The sequence below is a fragment of the Pseudorasbora parva genome, chromosome 8, assembly GCF_024679245.1.
Source record: "Pseudorasbora parva isolate DD20220531a chromosome 8, ASM2467924v1, whole genome shotgun sequence".
Lineage (NCBI taxonomy): Eukaryota > Metazoa > Chordata > Actinopteri > Cypriniformes > Gobionidae > Pseudorasbora > Pseudorasbora parva.
Genome location: NC_090179.1, coordinates 28,582,681 through 28,599,939, shown reverse-complemented (window position 1 = coordinate 28,599,939; position 17,259 = coordinate 28,582,681). Strand labels below are relative to the sequence as shown.

General features: G+C 36.5%; 2 protein-coding genes across 8 annotated transcripts in view; both read right to left on the bottom strand.

Moving 5' to 3' along the window:
- Positions 1-360: 360 nt before the first annotated feature.
- On the bottom strand, positions 361-15,042 carry trarg1a (trafficking regulator of GLUT4 (SLC2A4) 1a). The gene is made up of 3 exons (XM_067450648.1): positions 14,072-15,042; positions 3,793-3,919; positions 361-2,125 (listed from the first exon to the last, which is right to left on the bottom strand). The coding sequence occupies exons 1-3, from the start codon at positions 14,453-14,455 to the stop codon at positions 2,106-2,108; spliced, it is 531 nt and encodes a 176-aa protein (XP_067306749.1). The 5' UTR covers positions 14,456-15,042; the 3' UTR covers positions 361-2,105.
- A 924-nt stretch (positions 15,043-15,966) lies between these two features.
- aipl1 (aryl hydrocarbon receptor interacting protein-like 1) overlaps positions 15,967-17,259 on the bottom strand; it is a 36,336-nt gene continuing 35,043 nt past the window's right edge. For all 7 annotated transcript variants that reach the window (XM_067450640.1, XM_067450643.1, XM_067450644.1 and 4 more), the window contains 2 exons: positions 16,898-17,039; positions 15,967-16,794 (listed from right to left, as the gene is read on the bottom strand). In XM_067450640.1, the coding sequence (XP_067306741.1) occupies positions 16,151-16,794; positions 16,898-17,039 (786 nt within the window). In that variant the 3' untranslated portion in view covers positions 15,967-16,150. The remainder of the gene's footprint in view (positions 16,795-16,897; positions 17,040-17,259) is intronic.

The window sequence follows — 17,259 nt, the reverse complement described above, 5'->3', positions numbered from 1 at the left end:
TTTGTGTCACTGTGAGTGAGAGAGTACTGTTAGTGCTGAGTGCTGGAGTGAGGCTGGGCAGAGGGCCATACTTAGAGATCAGAGAACCAGGGAAGTGCAAAATCAGCCAGTAGATCTTGTGCCATTTCCTTAGCCATGCATTATTTACAGTAGCAATAGTCAAGAGCATGAAAAATGAAGCGTATGAATATGTACGCTATGGGCTGAAAGGCTTTGAAAGTTGTTGTCTTCCTGTGTTTCTTTGTGTGGTGCGCTTAACAATGTAACTTTTTTTGCTAATGCAGTCATTTCTTATGCTAATTTCTAATTGCTTATGTTTCTCCACCACTGCGCTGCATGGGATCAATAGCTGCAAGCAAGTTGTGGACCATGCATGTTACTGTTTATTTCACACTTGCAAAGGTACATAGAAAAACATATGTTGTACATAATATATCACAGTTTTAAAAGACACATAGCAGCAGTTTTGCATCTCATTTCATATTGGTCTAATGGTTATTATGAGCTAGACAGTAACATAATTGCTAACAGAATCTATTTCTGGAAAAAATTAGCATTAGATTACGTACATGAATTCACAAAACAGTAAATTATACAGTACAATCTCTACAAATAATATCTTAGGTGTTTAGGTGCTAACAGTCTAGTTTAAGGAGATTATACATGAAGGTCATACAAAAGTATTGATGTGACATGAGAATAATGATGAATAATAAGTGATCAAGTGCTTAGAAATCTAGGACAGGGCAGTCAAATACTTAATTCAGTATGAATGAAGCGGATCAATGGACCGTGCTGTGGAATGTTTCCTTCCTAAACCTCCCTCAGTCTAGCTAACCAGATAAGTGCTGTTATGTATCTGTACCTCCATTTTTACAACATCATATTTGATTTGTGTAATTTTGTCTTATTAATATCAGCAGATCGATGAATTATCAGTCAGAGATGCAATCAACACTGTGAGACGTGTCAAAGAAAAGTCCCTTAAACAAGCTCATTCTTGGTGAAGATAAAAAAAGAGTTTTGTCCACCCGCAGCATGCCTAAATATTTCTATAAATATGCTGATATATATCTCATATTTATATGGGTTAAGTAAGGGAGATTTGCGACAGCGAATTCTGTCCTTGAGAGAATCCCGGAAACGATGAATAGTCTTTTGATTTGTTTAGCATACTGATATTAAGGTCTTGGCACAGAATGGTGCTGGCCGTTGCATGCCTCTAGTTGAATGTCCATGCTCCAGCAGTTTTTGTCAGGAGAGAGGCCTGGCATGCGTAAAGTTATAGTCTTACCTCTGAAGGAAACTATACTAGTATAGGACGTGTAGTGAAGCCCTATGGCTAGGACAGAGCTCTCCATGAGCTATGTGCCATTGAGAGAATAAAGCATTGGACACACACTACACTGGACAATGATGTACATTCCCATCTGTAGATACCCACTACTCTCACAGATAAAAAAAGGATAGTAATGAAAATTGCTGACACTTATTCACATACGAGATCAGACATGCACGTGGTCATTTTTATAATCAAAACCTACAAAATAAATGAACAAAAAAGGAAACTCCAACCCCAATGACCATTACCGTTAAGTCTGACAAGGCCTCTAACAGTCTTGTCATCCCTATTTCATTCCCCGTAGCTTAAACTTCACATATAAATCTTTTTATAAAACATACATCAGTAGTTATGTTGTAAATATCTTGGTGCATAATTTTCTAATGCAAGATCAACCAGGAGTAATATAAGGTTAAAATGCAGCTTGCCGGGGCATAGCCATGTTTTCAAAGACCATCTTTTTAAAAAAACGTCCCCTTGTCCTTTGTGTCATCCTCAGACGAGTTCTGGCTGAAACAGCAATGTTTCTCATTTACATAATGCAAGCAATCACTGTTCATTTTAACATATGGGATTTAGTTTTTTGTTTTTCATTGAGCATGCTAACCTACTGCATGCAGTTTTTGCTATTTAATCAGATCTTTAGTTGCTACAGTCTTCTTTTTCAACTTCTGTGGCTTTATTGTTAAGAGGGAGATCTTATTTTAATTACATTGCGTGTGAGTTTTTGCTGTAGTGCTGTAGATGGGTTTCTCATCTTACTTCATCCCCTTTTTCCATTTACTGAGGAAAAAGCAGAAAAAAGAGCATATCAATCATAACAAAAGCATTGAGTGATGAAATACAAGAAACCTATTAAACATCATAGTATGCAAATAATTTTGGCCTAGAAAGTCATTTTGAGTCTGAATGAATTTCTTTTATATAAATATGTTTCTACTCCAAACTTGTCGAGATAAAATCATGTTAATGGTGGCTGTCATAACTTGTCTTTAAGAAAGTTGTTCCGGTATTTTTGACAGAATTAGGCATATTTTTAATATTAGGTAACTTATTACATAAGATTTTATTAGATTATACTTTTTTTCCAACAAGGACACATTAAATAGATCAGCAACATTTTTCAATAAGGTTGCGTTAGTTAACATTAGTTAATGCATTAGTTAACATGAACTAATGCTGAACAGAGGTGTTGTTCATGGTTAGTTCATCTTTGTTAATGTTAGTTCATAAAAGTCCTTCTGTTCATGTTAGCTCACAGTGCATTAACTAATGTTAGCAACACTTTAATAATGCATTAGTCAAATTTTAAAATTAATAGAGATAAATAAATGGTTTATTTATGGTGCAGTTAATTCTTAGTTGATGTTAACTAATGTAGTTAACTAATGAACCTTATTGTAAAGTGTTACCAATTGATCAAGTGACAGTAAATATTGATTTAAAATAATTTCAAACCCTTTTTTAATTTAAAGGGTTAGTTCTGAAAATTCTGTCATTAATTACTTAACCTCATGTCGTTCGACACCCATAAGACCTGAGTTCATCTTCAGAAAACGATTGAAGATATTTTTGTTGAAATCCAATGGCTCATACAGGCCTTCATTGACACCAATGTCATTTCTTCTTTCAAGACCCATAAAAGGCTCTAAAGACGTTATAAAGTCCATCTCACTACAGTGGTTCTACAATCATTTTATGAAGCGACGAGAACATTTTTTGTGCACAAAAAAACAACAACTAAATGATGACTAAAGAGATGGCCGATTTCAAAACACTGCTTCCTGAAGCCTCAGAGTGTTATCAATAGCATGTCAAACCCATAGACAGTAGGTCAAACTGCTGAAATTACGCTGATTCATAATGGTTTGAAGCTTCAGGAAGCTTTGTTTTGAAATCGGCCCATCACTATATACGTTTTTGCGCTTCATAAAATGATTGTAGAATTACTGTAGTGAGATGGGCTTTGTACGACGTCTTTACTGCCTTAATGGGTCTTGAGAGAGGAAATGACACATGGTGTCAATGAAGGCCTTTCTGAGCCTTCGCATTACAACAAAAATATCTTCATTTGTGTTCAGAAGATGAACGAAGGTCTTACAGGTGTCGAACGGCATGAGGGTGAGTAATGAAAGACTGAATTTTCATTTTTGGGAGAACTAACCCTTTAACTTGCACTTTCTATTCACCAAAATAGCGTTGAGCACCAAATCAGCATATTGGAATACAGAATCCAAATGAAATGTATGTATTTGAAATTCTTGATAAAGAAAGGCATAAGCTGAAAGCTGATACTTTTATTTATCAAAAACAACACAAAACACTCAAAATTCAAATTTTTTGCTCATTACATTTCTTGACTTGTTGTGATTTCCGAGTCAAAATAATAAGTCACACGTCATGTCTTGTAGTTTCTAGATGACACAATTAAAGCTTGTAGTATGACGTACCTGTGACCACCACGCAGATTATGATGCTAATGAGGCCCACAATGATGGCAACACAGCTAATCAGCCGTGCCAAGCGTCCCAGGCGTCTTGCCCCATCCATATCCCCCTGCTGTAGACTGTTTCTGGACTGTGGCGAGACAAAAAAGAATGAATGTATGAAAACAAATGCATGCACAAAGCTGTTACAATAGACTTGTTTTCAGTTAAGCCATCGATTGAAGTCTAGATGTGAATATGCAAGGTTAGAGGTGAATGTGATTTGTTCAAGTGATCTGGATACAGGATCAGGCGAGCTGAAAAACGTGTTTCCTTATTAGTGCAGCCCTACGCCACAGCCACCCATTAGATGGTCAGTGTACCCTAGGGAGAGCCTCTCCAGTAGACTGCATTAAAGTAATCAATACTGAGCAATAGATTGTGCAGGAAAAAGCCTCTGACACAGTGGCCAACCAACCTCCCCACACTCAAATGCTAATTCCATTCTCCATCACAACGGCGTGGTTTTTCGTCTTGCGATGTGACGTAATCTCACGTTATCGTAAAAGAAACTCAGAAGTCTCAGGAGTGGCGACGCTGTCCAAGGTTCTGAACTGACTTCCTGAAGCATTAAGTAGGACTTTAATAGCAAGTAATTTGTACTTGATATATATGGCTTGATTCCCAAAAGAATTATATAAGTAGGGCATAGTGGGGGGCCAATGTGGGGGTCCAGATTCTAGATGGTCAAGAAAAAAATTATATCAGATTTTTAACACTGTTCATTTTTTGTGGACAATAGGGAGCATGTCAGGTTGAAACTACTCTTAGTTTCAGGTCGATTTGGTTGCTCTAAAAAAAATGTTGTCTGGTAAAAGGGTTGAAACATTATGTGGCCCTTCTTGAGCATAACTAACTAACTGCAACTGAGTTAATGTAGTCTATTTTCAACTAAGGTATTTTTTACTTAACATGTAACGGTTTTCACACATTTTTTTTAGTTTTAGCCTTAGTTCAGCACCTTCTGACTTGACAGCTCCTGTAATGATGTACTATTGTTTGGGGAAACACTTACTCCATATTTATATGATGTATGACATAAAAAAAAGGTATCTTTCAAAATGTTGTCATTATTTACTCACCCTCATGCTCTTCCAAACCTGTATAACTTTTTTTATTCTTCTGTTAAATATAAGAAATGATGTTTGTTTCCCAATGTTCTTCAAAATATCTTCCTAAAAAAAAACTTAAAAAAAATTTGCATGCAGGTTTGGAATGAAAAGAAGGTGAGTATTGAAGTAAACGAACACAGTATTTTCATTTCTAGGTGATCTATCCTTTTAAGATAATATTTGCCAAGTTGAGAAAAGAAAAAAATCAGATGATGAAAATGAGTTAAACACAGAAAATATTGGCTATGGGAAAAAGCAAAACAGATTATGGCTCAGAAATCCTTAAAGTTGCATAATGTTAAACAGACACAGTAGGAAGCCGTCTTCACATTCATCCCTGGTGAATGTACAACCAAAGACTTAAAGGCCGACTGTGGAACCATTATCCTCTTAATCATGTCTTCAGCGTTCACTTAGAGCACACAGTAGGACAATCGCAGATAGGATTACAGCTCTGTCAAACTGGTTTTGTTGGAGAAACTGAAGAGCTTCCCCCATCACATACACACAATCTTCCCTCACCCACAGGGAGGCTCTGCTTTCACAATGTCAAACTGCAGTTTACCTGTTACTCTTGGAGCCACAGTATTGAGCTCTGCTCATGCCTCGCTTGCTGTGTGTGTGTGTGTGTGTGTGTGTGTGTGTGTGTGCAGTACTATTCAGAAGTTTGTGGACACATTACTTTTTGTAATGTTTTTGAAAGAAGTTTCTTCTGCTAATCAAGCCTGCATTTATTTGATCAAAAATACAGAAAAAAAATACAGAAAAAAAAAGATATATATTGTACTGTATATAATGTAAAAATGTGATATATTACCATTTAAAATAATTGTTTTTTTTATTATACTTTAAATTATCATTTATTTATGTGATGCAAAGCTGAATTTTCAGTATCATTCCTCCAGTCTTCAGTGTCACGTGATCCTTCAGAAATCATTCTAATATGAGGATTCATTTTCAAAGTTGGATTTTTTTATAATATTAATATTTTTTCATAACCTGTGATACCTTTTTATAATACTTTGATGAATAAACAGTAAACAAAAAAAGGGGGAAAAAAGAAGCAAATGTTTTAAAAATAGAAATCTTTTGTAACAACAATATACACTACTGGTTAGTAATAAAAAATTTTTTTTTTAAATAAATCAATAATTTTATTCAGCAAGGATGTGTTAAATTGATAAATATTGATAGTAAATGAGATTTATATTATTTGAAAATATGTTTTTATTTTGAATAAATGCAGTTCTTTTTATTCATCAAATAAATTAGGCAGCAGAACTGTTTGCAACACTGATAATAAATCAGAATATTAGAATGATTTCTGAAGGATCATGTGATAGACTGGATGTCACATGTGACACTGAAGACTGGAGTAACGATCCTGACAATTCCAATGTCCATAAAATGTCCATAAGTTGTAATAATATATCACAATATTAAAAATGTATTTTTTTTTTTTTTTGATCAAATAAATGCAGGCTTGATAAGCAGAAGAAACTTCTTTCAAAAACATTACAAATAGTAATGTTTCAATTTTTGGCCTGCACTGTATATAAATAAATGCTGTTATCTTGCATCCCACAAATCTCGGTATCAACTACAAGATGCTATCCTGTCAATATGGGCCAACATTTCTAAAGAATGCAGCACCTTGTTGAATCAATGCCACGTAGAATTAAGGCAGTTCTGAAGGCGAAAGGGGGTCAAACACAGTATTAGGATGGTGTTCCTAATAATCCTTTAGGTAAGTGTGTGTATATATATATATATATATATATATATATATATATATATATATATATATATATATATATATATATACCTAGAGCGTCAAGTTTGAACAAGTTTGCAACCATATGACTCAATGTTGATGTCCAGATTTGACACAATTTAGGGACTCATCACTCATGCAACTATCACAAAAGCCTGCACACAGCAACATTTAGATCGAAGGCTATTTACATTTCTGAGATGCATTGTTTGTAGGAATTTTAGTTATTTTGTCTTGTGAAATATACCTAAATATCTGCTTTGCAGATTAAAAAAAGAGCCGGAGCCTGCTAACCAACCCATCGTCTCAGTTCAAATACTGCAGACTGGCTCTGATATCCTAGCAGGGCTATAATATGTGTCCGGAGCAGCACAACGTTATTGATTCCCTAATCACTGCGGAACGCCGTATCAGCGCTTTCAATCAGTGGGAGCCTTTTGAAGATACTGTGTAGTAAAATACCATCTGCCATTCTTGTGTTTCAATCTCACGGCTGTTCTCACCTGCTTTAATTTAGCAGGATGACAGTGCAGTATGTGTCGTGTGCAGCCGCACAAATAGCTTCCGGCTCTTTGTGTTTTGAGGTGCAATTTGCCTGACTGCGGTTTAGAGAATGCTCAGAAACGCCAGTGGATTCTAATGGGCTTTGTGCGGCTTTTCCGAGCAGAGGAGGGGTGTGGTCCTGTGACACAGCAAATGGATAACGCTGATTCCCCAGGAGCTTTGGCCTGTAATATATTTCTCTTGAACTGGAAAGTCTTTGCCAGTTCTTCTGGGCCGATTTGATGACCCCCTTTTCTCCTTACTTTCTCCCATAAACACAGGACAGCTCCCCTCCCCCTCTCCATCTCCTGCTGCAGCCTGGGAGTGAACAGGAGCTCTTAGCGTTCCCTCACAAGCCTGAGCCATTAATTATAAACAGCCATGCCAGCAGCCAAAGAGGAGTGACTGTAGAAAACCTGCACAATGGAGGCAAAGTCCCCCCTCTTATTTTTTGTTTAGTCCAAAATACATTCATTTTTAACAAGAAACAAATATTTTAATATTTTAGTATTAATTTGATTATAATGACAGTAATATTTAACCACATTCAAGCATTTTTCTTTTCTTTTTTTGATAAAACTAACTGCTCTTCTGCAATTATAACTAATGGCTACCTTCTTTTCGGGCCATTAGTCAAGACTGCAGGTGGCAACATGAACTCTTTAATGCATGCCTCAGGTCTTTAGTGACCCGGGACCTAATTCACTACCCTCCTGCCAATTCCGAAGGTGCTGAACTAAGGCTGAAACACAAAAGTAGTTCGACATCAACCTTCTTATTTTTCCTCAAGCAAGTCATAATAAACAAAATAAGAAAAAAATGCTTGCTTTCCCATACATTTTATGTGGGGGAAGAAAATTGTATAGGGTGGCTAATGACCCGAGGTGTGTAACAGTGCAAGTATACTTTTCTGCACAACAATAATTGAATTATGACTGAATAAGGTAGCAATGTCTGATACACAATGATGAAGTGATGTTTCACTCTTAGCCACTGCAGGCAGAAAACAAAACAACAAGAAGTATCATCAGCAAAACATAAAATTGACTTCAGAGCCAGCACTGAACGCAATCAAATATTGTCACTTTCCCTTGATGGTGGATCTGGTGAAGAAGCTGTTAGTGATCAATGTATTGATTTTAAAGATGTTAAAAGTGAATATGAGCCAGATGCTGAACGTCTGCTCAAACGGAACTCTTCCAAGCTCCAAAAGGTAAAAACATATGTTTTGATTTTATTCTTCTGTAATTTTCATTTTAATATCAGAACATTTTTATATTATTATGACAGGTAGAGACCCATCCACGTGTTAAATATAGATCTGGTTTGCTAAAGACCCGAATATATAATTATAATAGGTAAACATTCATGCATTTTATGGTTTAAAGGTTCAGTTTTAAATTAATTTATTGAAAGGGTCGATACAAATTGCCTGACATATCATTATTTAAGTTTTTTACTTTTACATACCTTGGATGTACAGTATATCATATGGATCCATGTCAGATGGCATTTGACAAATCCATAATATGGATTTTCATACTTCACAGTATAATGTTGTAATGCCTAATTTGCTTTTAACATTTAAAATTGATTTAGATTTTAGTGTTTAATTTTTCATTCATTTAAACAAAAAAAAAATAGATAATGTAGAATGTTTAAAGGGGTGGTTGCATGCGATTTCACTTTTTTAACTGTGTAATGTTGCTGCTTGAGCGTAAACAGTATCTGCAAAATTACTTAATCTACTCAAAAAAGTTCAATGCAAACAGAGAAATTGTCTTTTAAACTTATGGGAGTTTATTGCCTACAAAAACGTCTGGTTTGGACTGCAACAAGCTTCTTCCTGGTTTGGTGACATCATAAACCCTTGCTAGTCACTGCAGATGTGACTTCTGCCTGTAATGTTAAGGGCTGTGGTGTTTTTCCGGACAACCTGGGCTTGGCACTTCAGCCAATAAAAATACATAAAACTACATTTGGCCATCTAACCAATCTAAGACCATTGTGTTTTTCGGAGGGATGGGCTTCATAGACGCAGGAAGCAAACGAGCCGTTCAAAGGACAGTGGATACAGCGGTGTGGAATAAAGGAAAAATATAAGAAAAATAAGTTTTAAATACTTTTTTTTTTACATTTAAAAAAAAGAAAAGAAGTATTAAGACATGTTATACTGCGCCCCATAAACACTTCCAAGCTTAGAAAAAAAACACGGAACCACCCCTTTAAATCGGACATTTATTGTTTATCTGAAGTAACATTAAAACAATTATGGACTTGTATTTACATGGTATTTAATAAAATTGGAATATCTTCATGTCGTTGCCTCCCAGAACGTAACTTATTTCTTATTATTTTTATTATTAATATTTCCTCATTGTAGTTTTAATGTATTTGTTTAGTCTATTTTTTTTGTCTCCAGTCTCTCAATTTTGCACATGGAAACAAGCTTCTGTTGTCTGGATGAGCAGGTGCACTGGAAACATGATCTCGCTGGCTGTTTGCTTTCATCATGTAATGTTTCACTCAGCATTGTGAGAACATGATGACACCATATTACAATAGGGCTTGTTTGAGAGACGAGCAACAAGCTGCTTAACGCATCAATATTTTCCAAAGCTATTTCATATGAGGTATTGAAAAGCTGGAAAAGCAAAAAGTGTAGTCTCAAATTCCTGTTATAATGTCATGTAATATCGGACACAGAAACAAAGCCATTCAACAGCTCTGCTTACCATATTTTACCAGCAGAAGCTGCAGTGTGTGCAGTTACAGCTTTACTGGTCCTCCCATTGCACTGGGATTGGATAATTCATTCCACTCCACCTCCCCATGCCCAGAAAAAGATTCCTTTCTGCTTCCATGAGCTTCAGCTTACCATAACATCTTATTCGCCACTGTATTGCCTCTGTAAGCTCATTGCTTTTGGCACTCCTGATGCATACATACAGTACAACACTTTGCTATGTTGCCAGTTACAATTTCTTTGAGAGGAACTGTTTAGATGTATATATGTATATATTTATGTCATCCTTAATAAACCCCTCACCGGCAGAATACTCAAATACTTGCAAACTTTCATACTTTCGACTTTCGAAATTTTTACACTCTTGTGTAATCGATGCGCCATCCTAAATAAACTTGTCTCTTGCGCGATTCCCAGAAATGTAGAATATTCCGACCTAATATGATTTCTGACCTGTAAGGTAGGCCAGAGGAGAACTGGCACCCCGACTGAGTCTGGTTTCTCCCAAGGTTTATTTTTCTCCAAGGAAGTTTTGGTTCCTTGCCACTGTCGCCTTTGGCTTGGCTTGCTCAGTTGGGATTCAGGATTTACGTGTATATATTCAGAGTTATAACTATATATTCAGATTTACATTTATATATTCAGAGTTATAGCTATATATTCAGGATTTACATTTATATATTCACACTCGAGGCAGATTAGATTTGCTGCCGCTAGGGTGCGTCTAGATTTCTAGGCTACAGAGTTATAACTATATATTCAGAATTTGCATTTAAATTTTCAGAGTTGAATTTATATATTCAGATTTATAACTATATATTTAGAGTTAGAACTATATATTCAAGATTTATTTACATTCAATTATTTCCTGTTCGGCCCCCCCATTTATATAATGTAGGTATTTATGTTTGTTTGTTTTTAACTTCCTGTAGTGACCAGTGAAAGCAACAAAATGATGTATGTTATTCTTATTTCATGTTTGTGCACTTATTTTTAAAGTATTTAGTCACCTTATTCAAAAGGCACAAATATTTACTTGGGAATAATGGGAAAAAAGATGTTAGACTGTTTAGCCTGCAAAGCCAATATGAAGAGTGTGAGGTTGTGAACTTCATAAATAAAACGCAGAGATATTTGAGTGTCTCTTATACATATTTATGATCTCATTACTGCCCTAAATGGGGAAATGCTCATTTTATTTCAGGCGGAACAGATGTTGGCTTCAAATTATGGGGAGAGAAAGGTATTTAAAAAAAAGATTTGTGGATAGATTTATGTTATTTCGAGAAGGGATTACTACATTTAGGTATTTGCAAATAAGGATTTTACATGGTCGTTTCAAAAGTGTTTTATAAATAGCCCCCCTTCATCCATCTTGGAAAATGAAATGACCAAAAATTGTTATAGTAAAGGTCTGATTTCATGTTTTTAGAAGAACCGCAGAAGTCTGCAAACTCTCGATTAGAGCATGAAGGAAGGTCTGTAGACGCTCGGGTTTAATCACTGTTACTATTTCTCTTGAATGAAATATTTATATATATAAGTAACCTTAAACTGAGAAGAGAATATATATATTATAAAACAATGGTGATGTATTAGATAGGATATTAGAAGATATGTAAGAAAATAAGTATTGTTGGAACGCATCCTGTAGGAGTCCTTCATTTAATTTATTTAGCTTTTTTGTGTATGTATTTGTGGGTGTATTTCCCCTTTCTTTTATGTTGATTGTATGTGAGTGTTTATGTCCTGAGTTTTTCCAATTTAACATGTCTTAAAAGCAATAAAAATATAATTAAAAAGTCTGTTGTGATTGGTCTACCACTTACAGTGCTTGTCAGAAATGAATGCAGATTAAAATATCTGAATTTCAGCTCTGGAGGTTTCCTCAGCACTTGTGTACACAGTAATACAAACAGTGACCATTGAGTCATTGTTTGTGGACAGACCATAGATGGGCATTATGCAAATTTGTAACAAGCCTAAGTAGGTTTATGCCGGAAGTGAGAGTGGAATTACTGACAAATCTTTTTAGGCAGTTTAGATTTAGATCTTCCTTCCGGAGACAATAACTTGTGCACTTTGATCTTTGAAACTGTGCAGAACTTTTGCATTCACAAATTGCATTATTACACACTACACCAAGGTAATATCCGTTCTTTAATGATTACGTCCCAAAATAAGACTGAGGGTTCTCTATAGTAGGGTAAGGCTAAATTTTCTGTTAAATTGTCAGCCAGCTCTGTTTCAGCTGTCACTATTGGTATGGAAGAAAGGCTTATTTGTATTTGTGTGGACAGACCAGGCTGAGGGAAGGTATTTGCATGATTGTGGTCAGTAGAACAGGTGTTTGCAGAAGAATATTGGTAGCTTTCAATACATTCTCATAAACTTAAACTTGAACTGCATCAAGTCCATGAGGAGTGTTCAGGACTCTAAGTATCCCATCTGTCCTAACACAAAGGGCATCGAGTCAGATGGCATTTGACAGGGGCACAGCAGGGATCGTTCTGAACTGTAAATGTAAAGGATTTTGATCTTTACAAGAAACTGTAGCACATTTGTATGGCGCCTTTCCCCTGATGAGAATATAATGCTCTAATTTGTGTTTCTCCAAAAGTGCATGTCCCACTGAAACACGTAGAAAGTTGTAATGAAAACTGAGCACACAATGGTTGAATTGTGTGTCTTATTAAATGTATTGAAATGATGTATTTAAAAGCTGCTCTCATGTGAACATGCTAGAAAGTCTAATTTGTATTCTGCTGAGGTTTTTATTCACTGTTCTTTCAGAGAAGGGGGGTTGAAAAAGTGAACACAGAAGCACTCATCTTTGATCAGAACAAGCAGGGCACACTGTTATCTTCTAACAAGAGTATGTCATGGATGCAATCTCTTGTAGGCTACAGTATGTCTCTATTAAACACAGATAAATGGTACCACACCCTACATGTGTGCACTCTCACAGTGCGATCCTCCAAGTTACTTGGATGGAAATAAAGATGCTATTTGGCTGATATTTTTTTTAATAATTATATTTGTATCTATGCTTTGAACAAATGTTTGCCTCAACAGTATAAACCTAAAGCTTGTTCTGCAGTAACAATGCTTTCAATCAAAATTAGGCTTGCTTTCATTTTCTGGCTTTTAACAAACAGTTCACACCCCATTTATGGTTCCTAAATGACTTTTTTGCTCCACAGTCCCCAGAGTTTCTGCTGTGTAGGTGCTTATGTGCGGTGGAGGTAGTCTGCACCAATTTTCTGGCGAATAGCTCCCAAGCACGCAGTCAGGTCCGTTTACTGCGAGCATATGCAGGGCTGTAAATCACACCTGTCAGTGGATTTGTGCTCTGCTCTCTCAATGCAGCTCCTGCACTTTTGCATATGATTTGCAAGAGTATGGCAAGACATTTTATCAATTATACTCAATAGTATAAATTTAAAACTAACTATTGTCTAACTATTTTAGTACATAGTTTCAGTTGCTAGAAAGAAATCCAACTGTTAGCGACTATCGTTTTCACTTTCACTGTACGTATTCATTACATACTAGTACTTAGTGCTAGTCAGTATACCAACAGTAGCATGCAACTGTTCCGTTTGTAGTAAAAAAAAAAAAAAGAAAAATAGAAAAAAAAGGTTCTATGCTGGTTCAGATATTATTTATTAACTTTATTTCCCCATTAATATTAACATTATATTTCTTAGTAAAACTATCCCAGTAGTTAACTACTAGTAGCCTATCTGTTTCAGTTTTGGTATTTATTTATTGGTAGCCTAGTCTACCTATTTATGAGTGGCTCACTGGTGGGGAAAATAGATACAGTAACTGTTGAATTAGAATTCACTACAGTTTTGACTCATTTAAACATATGTTAGTACAAGTAGGCTAACAGTTTTAAGGAATTAATGTAAAACGGCTTGCCATACAACAGACAGACAGACAGTGTTTATTGAAGTAAATGAGTTTTTTTTTTACTTTTAGTGCAATTTCGAGTCTGTATAAAATGTGGAAATAAAACGCACCTTGAATAATTTCAATTGTATAACTTATCGGTCTACTCACCATAATTGAATAGACCAACGCAACGATGCTTATTGGCCACACGGGACAAAAGCAGGAAAAAATCACCAGTATGAGGTAGTCTTTGGGTTTCTGCTGCTCTTGGGCGGCATTACCGGTGGATGATGTGCGGCTCAGGCTCACTCTGGACGGGGAGAGAGGAGCCGATCCGAGCTGCCCCTCTGACCCGGATCTCAGCGGCAGACTGTGGCCGTTCTGATCCCCATCGAGAGCCTTGTCACCCCCGACATTGACCGTGAAGGAGCTGGAGGTCTTCACCCCGGTGGGCTCGGTGGTCACGAGGAGTTTCTCGGTCTCGGCTGGTTGCGTGCCGCCGCTCTCCCCCAGATTTGATTTCGCAAACTCCGTATCTGTGTTTATTGCCATTGTGAAAATCCAAAGTTAATATTTCTGAAAGAAAAAAACTCCTTTTGGCAGATGTGAAATATTAGAAAAGTGGTCGCTAATTTCCCATTATTTGCGATATTTTTTCAACTTAAAATCACGCGTTCGATTGTTTTCATACGGTCAATATGACTTTAAACGTCGAAAAAAGATGTCCAGTTATTTATTATTATTATTTCCTTTAGCAATTTTGTTCTAAACTAATTAAAACAAGTCAAGAGTCGCTGTGACATTATCCTCCCATGTCGATATGGTCATCCTCTCTTTGTGATGCTGTTTAATGGATTCAGTTCCGCTCAGTTCAATCCAGATCGGAAGACGATCTCCTCTGCCCACACACTCAACTAAACCACAGAGACGCGACTCATCTGGACTTCAGCATCTCCACCGCAGCATTACCCAAACGTCTTTAAAGCCGTTGCACGTGTAAAATAAACGAATAAGCAGGTGCTTTGCGCTTTTTTGTGATGTTGCAGCGGGTTAAAGTAGTTGCGCAGCAGTGAGTGCAGGGATGTTCCTCTCTCACCTCCTCTGCATCAATGATGGAGGTCCTGCAGGACTCCCCATGCAACACTCCGAATGTTCTTCCCCTGGGGATGCTGCAATACCTCCCTGTGTTTTTGTGAGCCTTTTAAAATGTCATAAACAAACATTACTTGAGCTCTTGTTGATTATTTGGTTAGTTAGATAATTAGTCAAAGATGCAAGTGGTTAAAAGGAGGATTCAGTAAAAAAGAAAGCAGCCCATATTTTTTTTTTCTCAATGAAAGTAGGCTATTTGGGGTGGTAAAATGCTTGAGGCTTTCCCAACCTTCTGCTGTTATTGTTTTTTTATTATCAACCCAAAACCTTAATTACCTTTTATTAATTTAATTAGTGGATGTAGCTTGAATCATTTATTCACAATGCGCTTTTCCTCATTTGATCCTCTCTTAATCATTAGTCTATTACAATGTTCTTGGTTGTCCCGACCAGATGACAAGCATGGTTACATAAGGAGCATGTGAATGTGGATGGAGATTAGGGAATCCCCTTAAAACTGTATCATATGATGTAATGGTATTGATCCAGTTTATATTTTAACATTGCAAGTACTTTTATAAACCTCAGTGCAGTCATATGCACATAATGCAGGGTTTCCCAAATTGGGCAAAGTTAATAATTAATTAAAGAATTAAAATCCCCTGTTAATCTGTGGATCAGGGTCAGTAATTGATTTCTAACAAAAAGTGACATAAGAAATGCAGTCTAATACTAAGTTATGCAGCTCAAGGCAGATTTGTAACTTCTCACTTCTTGAAATGATTAAAACAATCTAATGTTTGAGAATCAAGAAAATCCAGGAGACCTCATTAATTAAATACATTTAATTATCCAGTTAAAAATATTTAAATTGCTCAAACATTATTAATTATTACATGTGATACTATTTCATTCTTTATTCCATATGCAGTTTATGAATATATTTTAAAACATGAAATGTTGCTGACAAATCAGCCAGTAATTGAGTGAGTACTATTTTATTGCATGAATGGCAAAACTACAGTCACTTGGTAAAGTCTTACGTAATGTAAAATATATGAAAAGCAACAGAAAAACCATTACTAAACAGGTCTAAACGATTCAAACTGATCTCACATCCTCATTGTTGCTCTTCTCTTGAAAAAGTTGGTATGCTTAAGACTCATTGACTGGCGCAGAGTATTCTGGTGTCATGTGAGATGGAGTTGTTTGTTCTGAAGACACTGGATCCTGGTCTGCCTGTTCTGGACATGCTGGCTCAGGAGTCGCACGCTCTGGTGACGTTTCCTCAGAAGTCGATTGCTCCAGGGATGTTTGTATTGCATTTGATTGTTCTGAAGAAGCAGCTTCTCTGGTAGTTTGTTCTGGAGTTGATGAGTAGTTGTTGAGTTTTGGGATCACATGTTCAGAGCTTAATAGCTCAGAAGGTGTTTGTTCTGGATTGGATTGTGCTGAAGGTATTTGCTCCGTAGTTGTTTGCATTGAGTTTGTTTGTTCTTCAGCAGTTTCTTCTAGTGGTGTTTCCTCTGGACTCTCTTGTACTGGTGATGTTTGCTCTGGAATCTCCAGCTCTAGAGACTCTTGCTTTCCTGCTATTTTTGCGAACATTCCCTTGTACCTCAGTCTGTCCTCCTCATTTTTTAATTCCATTCTCATTTTGAGAACTGCAAGCTCTTTCTTGATTGTCTTTTTCATGCCAGGGTCCAGATCCAGCACTCGGATGAAATCCTCTCTGGCCTCGGCTTCATTCCACACCTCCATGTGTGCTTTGCCACGCAGATAGAAGGCTTTCATCGCCCCTAGGAAATAGAGAATGCTTTCAGCTGGTGCATTTGACACTCGACTTATAACTTCTCGTTATAAATGGTTGGAGAACGGACAATTTAATTTACAGTTACTCACCAGGGTGCTGGTTGATGATGTCAGTTGTGTGTTCGATGACCTCATAGTACTCCTCCATGTGCAGAAGACACTGGCAGTAGTTTAATGTGAGCATATTGGCCATCTTCTCCAGTTTTAGCCAGGGAGCTTCCCATGCCTTTTCCTGGAGAAACATAGACATTTCAATTCAATGAGACGTGCCATGCCTCATTAATAATACATTAGTGGCATTATTATTCAATAATTTCATGATCAAAACATTGTCCCCCAGAACCTTGTTAAAAAAAACAGCATATATGCTGTTTAGGTATGTTTTGAAACATGGCAGCTGGTTTAAGATGGTCATGTGCTGGTCCTAAGAAACTAGCTCCAGCTCATGACCA